Raw genomic sequence first — 6,008 nt, 5'->3', positions numbered from 1 at the left:
ACATTGCTGTGGGTCTGGAGTCACGTGTAGGGCCAGACCGGGTAAGGAGGGCAGATTTCACTCCCTAAAGGTGCATTAGTGACCCAGATGGGGGTTTTTAACAACAATCGACAATTGTTTCATAGAAACTAGGAGCAGGAGGAGGCCATTCAGCCCCTCGAGCCTGCTCCCCCGTTCATTGTGATCATGGCTGACCCTCAATCTCAACTCCGTACTCCCGCTCTCTCACCCCCTAGACCCCTCGATGCATTTAGAGTCCGGAAATCTACCTATTTCCTTAAATACATTCAGCGAATCGGCCTCCGCAGCTTCTGTGGTGGAGAATTCCACAGGTACACGAGTGATGAAGTTCCTGCTCATCTCAGTCCCGAATGGTCTACCCCGTATCCTAAAGACTGTGACCCCTTGTTCTAGACTCTCTCTCCCCACCACCTCCTACCATCGGGAACATCCTCCCTGCATCCGGTCTGTCCATCCCTGTCAGAATTTTATACCTTTCAGTGAGACCCCCCCCATCTCATTCTTCTAAACTCCAGTGAATACAGGCCCAGTCGACCCAATCTCTCCCCATTCGACAATCCTGCCGTCCCAGGAATCAGTCTGGTGAACCTTCACTGCTCTCCCTCTATGGCAGGTCTATCCTCTCTCAGGTAAGGAGAGCAAAACTGCACACCATACTCCAGGTGTGGTCTCACCGGGGCCCTGTACAGCTGCAGTAGGACATCCCTGTTCCTGTACTCGAGTCCTCTCGCAATGAAGGCCAACACACCATTTACCTTCTACACCGCCTGCTGCACCTGCATGCTTGTTTTCAGCAACTGGTGTACAAGGACGCCCAGATCCCTCTGTACATCCACATTTCCCAATCTCTCGCCATTTCAATAATACTCTGCCTTTCTTTTTTTCCCATGAAAGGGGATAACTTCATACTTATCCACATTACACTGCATCTGCCATGTATTTGCCCACTCACTCAACCTGTCTAAACCACCTCGAAGCCTCTTAACACCCTCCTCACCACTCACATTCTCTAAATTGAGAGAGGGGAATGTGCAACGAGACCTGGGTGTCCTTGTACACCAGTCGCTGAAGGTAAACATGCAGGAGCAGCAGGCGGTAACGAAGGTTCCAGGATTTTGTCCCTGTGGTGTAGGTACACCCACAGCGCTGTTAGGGAGGGAGTTCCAGGATTTAGTCCTCTGGTGTAGGTACACCCATGGCGCTGTTAGGGAGGGAGTTCCAGGATTTTGTCCCTGTGGTGTAGGTACACCCACAGCGCTGTTAGGGAGGGAGTTCCAGGATTTTTTCCCCTGTGGTGTAGGTACACCCACCGTGCTGTTAGGGAGGGAGTTCCAGGATTTTGACCCAGCGACAGTGAAGGAATGGCCGATATATTTCCAAGTCGGGGGATGGTGAGGGGCTCGGAGGGGAACTTCCAGGTGGTGGGTGTTCCCCACGTGTCTGCTGCCCCTGTTACTCATTACTCTCCGCAGGATTCCCAGCCTCTGACCTGCTCTTGTAGCCGCAGTATTTATATGGCTGGTCCCCAGTTCAGTTTCTGGTCAATGGTAACCCCCAGGATGTTGATAGTGGGGGATTCAGTGATGGTGATGCCCATTGAACATCAAGGGGGTGATGGTTGGATTCTCTCTTGTTGGAGATGGTCATTGCCTGACACTCGTGTGTGGGGGTGAATGTTACTTACCACTTGTCAGCCCCGAGCCTGGATATTGTCCAGGTCTTGCTGCATTTGGACAAGGGGCTGCTTCAGTATCTGAGGAGTTGTGAATGATGCTGAACGTTGTGCAACCATCAGCGAACATCCCCACTTCTGACCTTATGATGGAAGGAAGGTCATTGACGAAGCAGCTGAAGATGGTTGGGCAGAGGACACTAACCCTGAGGAACTCCTGCAGTGATATCGTTTCCAGTACCTCGGTCAGTGTCGGGTGGTCTGTCCGGTTTCACCCCTTTTAGAGTTTTTAGCCGTTTGAGGGGCTGGTTCGGCGCAAACGTTGTGCGTTTTCAAGGAGTTAGATAGAGCTCTTGGTGGTGGTGGTGGTGGTGGTGGTGGTGGTGGGGGGGTGGGAGGAGGAGGAGGAGGAGGAGGAGGAGGAGTCTGGGACCGGTGGGAGCTGCAGTCCGAGTCCCTGCTGTAAGGACACCCGATCGAAACCCACAAGCTCCCCTGAGGCTGCGGGGGGGGTCCCCCCCGAGAGAGGCTCAGACTCCAAAGAGGATGTTCCCTTCCCCTCCCCACCACCACAACCCCCACCCCCCAGCGGGAAGGGAGGTGGGGGGGTGGGTGGTGGAGTCACTGACAGAGGCGAAGGACAAGTGGAATTTTAGCCAGGCATCGTTTATTCAGATCGGGAAGCGTCGACACCACATCCTGTCTGACCTCCCCCAGCGGAGTCCCGCTCCCCCTCCCTCCCTCCCTCCCCCTCCCTCCGAATCGCAGCGGAGCGAGGGCGTGGGCGGGCTGCGAGGGTGTCACAGGACAGGAGGTGGCCGCTGGGTGACGAGCAGGTTAAAGCGCCTCTTGATGGTGACCCGGTGCCGGGAGAATTTGTCATCCGGGGAGAAGCGAGCTGGGTGGGCGCTGGAGGTGGTCCTGCCCTCTGGATCCACCTTCTGTAGGATGAGAGAGAGAGAGAGAGAGAGAGAGAGAGAGAGAGAAAACCCAGTCAGACAGGAGGCTGTCGAACTCAGAATCCCGCACGGGGCAGAAGGGAGGCCCTTCGGCCCATCGAGTCTGTACCCGACGCCGTGAGAAACCCCTGACCTGCCTCCCTAACCCCATTGACCAACACTCGGCCCCCACAGCCTCGAATGTTTTGAGGTGCCGAGCGCTCACCCAGCCCGGGATTGCTACACAGGAACAGGAGGAGGCCATTCAGCCCCTCGAGATTGCTACACAGGAACAGGAGGAGGCCATTCAGCCCCTCGAGATTGCTACACAAGAACAGCAGGAGGCCATTTGATTCTCTCCTACGAATCCAACCCCCCGGTGATGGTCAGGTAAAGCTGAGCCTCCCTCCTGGGAGGGGGCAAACCCAACCTGGGGAGGGCTCGGAGTCCAGGCCGGGCTTTGGGGCGGGTGAAGTTACCCCAGGTCCCCAGTGAGAAGGGGAACCACGACATGAGGCCTGGGAATCCAGCCCCTTGTCCAGGAGACACTCCCCGTGTGGGGCTGAGAGAGACTCTGCATTTAGCATCCACTGGCCAGCCGTCCCCACCCCCACCCCCGGGCCTGACCTCCCTGACCCCCACCCCCGGGCCTGACCTCCCTGACCCCCACCCCCGGGCCTGACCTCCCTGACCCCCACCCCCGGGCCTGACCTCCCTGACCCCCACCCCCGGGCCTGACCTCCCTGAACCCCACCCCCAGGCCTGACCTCCCACCCCCAGGCCTGACCTCCCTGACCCCCACCCCCGGGCCTGACCTCCCTGACCCTCACCCCCGGGCCTGACCTCCCTGACCCCCACCCCCGGGCTTGACCTCCCTGACCCCCGGGCCTGACCTCCCTGACCCCCACCCCCGGGCCTGACCTTCCTGACCCCCAGGCCTGACCTCCCCCTCCCGGGGTCTGACCTCTCCGACCCCCCTCCACCCCTCAGTCTCAGACTCCGTTACCCCCTCCCTCAGTCTCTGACCCTGACCCCCCCCCCAGTCTCGGACACCGTTACCCCCCCAGTCTCTGACACGGTTACCCCCCCCCCCCAGTCTCTGACCCCGACCCCCCCCCAGTCTCTGACCCCGAACCCCCCCAGTCTCTGACACCGTTACCCCCCCCAGTCTCTGACCCTGACCCCCCCCCAGTCTCTGACCCTGACCCCCCCCCCAGTCTCTGACCCTGACCCTGACCCCCCCCCAGTCTCTGACCCTGACCCCCCCCCAGTCTCTGACCCTGACCCCCCCCCCAGTCTCTGACTCTGACCCCGAAACCCCCCAGTCTCTGACCCTGACCCCCCCCCAGTCTCTGACCCTGACCCCCTCCCCAGTCTCTGACCCTGACCCCCCCCCAGTCTCTGACCCTAACCCCCCCCCAGTCTCTGACCCTGACCTGCCCCCCAGTCTCTGACCCTGACCCTAACCCCCCCAGTCTCTGACCCTGACCCCCCCAGTCTCTGACCCTGACCCCCCCCCCAGTCTCTGACCCTGACCCCCCCCCAGTCTCTGACCCTGACCCCCCCCAGTCTCTGACCCTGACCCTGACCCCCCCCAGTCTCTGACCCTGACCCCCCCCCAGTCTCTGACCCTGACCCCCCCCAGTCTCTGACTCTGACCCTGACCCCCCCCCAGTCTCTGACCCTGACCCCCCCAGTCTCTGACCCTGACCCTGACCCCCCCAGTCTCTGACCCTGACCCCCCCCCAGTCTCTGACCCTGACCCCCCCAGTCTCTGACCCTGACCCTGACCCCCCCCAGTCTCTGACCCTGACCCCCCCCCAGTCTCTGACTCTGACCCTGACCCCCCCCCAGTCTCTGACCCTGACCCTGACCCCCCCAGTCTCTGACCCTGACCCCCCCCCAGTCTCTGACCCTGACCCCCGCCCCAGTCTCTGACCCCGACCCCCCCCCAGTCTCTGACCCTGACCCCCCCCCCCAGTCTCTGACCCTGACCCTGACCCTGACCCCCCCAGTCTCTGACCCTGACCCCCCAGTCTGTGACCCCTGACCTCTGACCTTCAGTGTGTAGACTCTTTCCCCATTAGGGTCCAGGTAGTAATGAAGGAACATCCTCTCTCTCTCTCGCGCTCTCTCTGCTCCTGTGTCCTGCTGACCACGTGTGATGAATGGGCTGGAGTTGGGGGATACACTTCCGGGTGCTGGCCTTCCAGTTCCCCTCTACGTCACTTCCGACGCGCTGGCTGCCCGCCAGTTGCGATCCCGGCCGCCGATTGGCCCGGCCGCAGGCTCGGCGCGGCGCCCGCCGGGAGATGCGGTCGACCTTGACGTCACGCGCGGACTACATCTCCCGTCGGGCGCCGCGCCCGCGCCCGCGCCGTGCGTGAGAGAGGGAGCGTGCGCGAAGAGGAGGTGGAGGAGGAGGAGAGGGAGGAGCAAAGACGGCGCCTGCGCAGTGTTCGCTGTTTTGGTGGCAGGGGAGTTGGAGCAAAGGCGGCGCCTGCGCAGTGCACGCAGTGTAAGGGAGAAGCAAAGGCGGTGGCTGCGCCTGCGCCGTGCGAGAGGGAGCGGGCGGACGTGGGGTAATGAGGAGGGGGAGGAGCAAAGTGGCGCCTGCGCAGTGCACGCAGTGTAAGGGCGAAGCAAAGGCGGTGTCTGCGCCTGCGCCGTGCGAGAGAGAGAGAGAGAGAGAGAGAGAGAGCGAGGGCGTGCGGACGTGCGGTAATGATGAGGGGGCGGAGCAAAGGTGGCGCCTGCGCAGTGCACGCAGTGTCAGGGAGAAGCAAAGGCGGTATCTGCGCCTGCGCCGTGCGAGAGAGCGCGAGAGAGAGAGAGAGCGTGCGGACGTGCGGTAATGAGGAGGGGGGAGGAGCAAAGGTGGCGCCTGCGCAGTGCGTGCTGTGTGTGATTTTTTTTGGGGGGGGTGGGGGGGAGGAGGAGGAGGAGGAGGAGGAGCAAAGGCGGCGCCTGCGCAGTGCGGCCTCCCTCCCACCCAGCGACGAGCAGCAGTGGCGCTCGCGCCTGGCCGACTAGTCGGACGTATCGGCGGCCGATTAGTGGCCGATTATCCGGCCTTTCCTGTCGGGGGAAAGCGGGAAACGGGTCAGGGGGACGGCGGCGACCCGGAACCGTCCGATTTATCGGGGGGGTTTTTTTTTAAAGAAAATTTTCCCCTCCCAACCCCCACTCTCTCCCCCCCCCCCCCCCCCCAGGGCCGGCCCCCCCGCCCCCCCCCCTCAGAAATAATCGATAACCGGAATTATCGTAACCCCCCCCCCCCTCGCCAGCTTCTGTGAAGCGATACCTGCCGATTAATCGGTCGATTATCGCCCCCCCCCCCCCGGTATCGCCCCCCCCCCTCCCCCCCTCCCGGGGTC

At 61.8% G+C, this 6,008-nt stretch overlaps 1 protein-coding gene across 1 annotated transcript; it reads right to left on the bottom strand.

Annotated features, from left to right (window-relative positions):
• Positions 1-2,436: 2,436 nt before the first annotated feature.
• Positions 2,437-4,866, bottom strand: nop10 (NOP10 ribonucleoprotein homolog (yeast)). Its single transcript, XM_041175994.1, has 2 exons — positions 4,690-4,866; positions 2,437-2,634 (listed from the first exon to the last, which is right to left on the bottom strand). Exons 1-2 carry the CDS (start codon positions 4,741-4,743, stop codon positions 2,494-2,496), a joined length of 195 nt encoding a protein of 64 aa, XP_041031928.1. The 5' UTR covers positions 4,744-4,866; the 3' UTR covers positions 2,437-2,493.
• Positions 4,867-6,008: the final 1,142 nt, after the last annotated feature.

This window comes from Carcharodon carcharias, chromosome 27 (genome assembly GCF_017639515.1).
Source record: "Carcharodon carcharias isolate sCarCar2 chromosome 27, sCarCar2.pri, whole genome shotgun sequence".
In the NCBI taxonomy this organism is placed as follows: Eukaryota; Metazoa; Chordata; class Chondrichthyes; order Lamniformes; family Lamnidae; genus Carcharodon; species Carcharodon carcharias.
The sequence above is the reverse complement of the archived record's forward strand: the minus strand, read 5'-3'. Positions and strand labels throughout refer to the sequence as shown.

Coding starts and splice junctions, on each gene's coding strand:
- nop10 (XM_041175994.1), bottom strand. CDS start 4,743: ATGTTCCTTCATTACTACCTGGACCCTAATGGGGAAAGAGTCTACACA. Junction 2,635..4,689: donor AAAGAGTCTACACACTGAAG/GTCAGAGGTCAG, acceptor CTCATCCTACAG/AAGGTGGATCCAGAGGGCAG.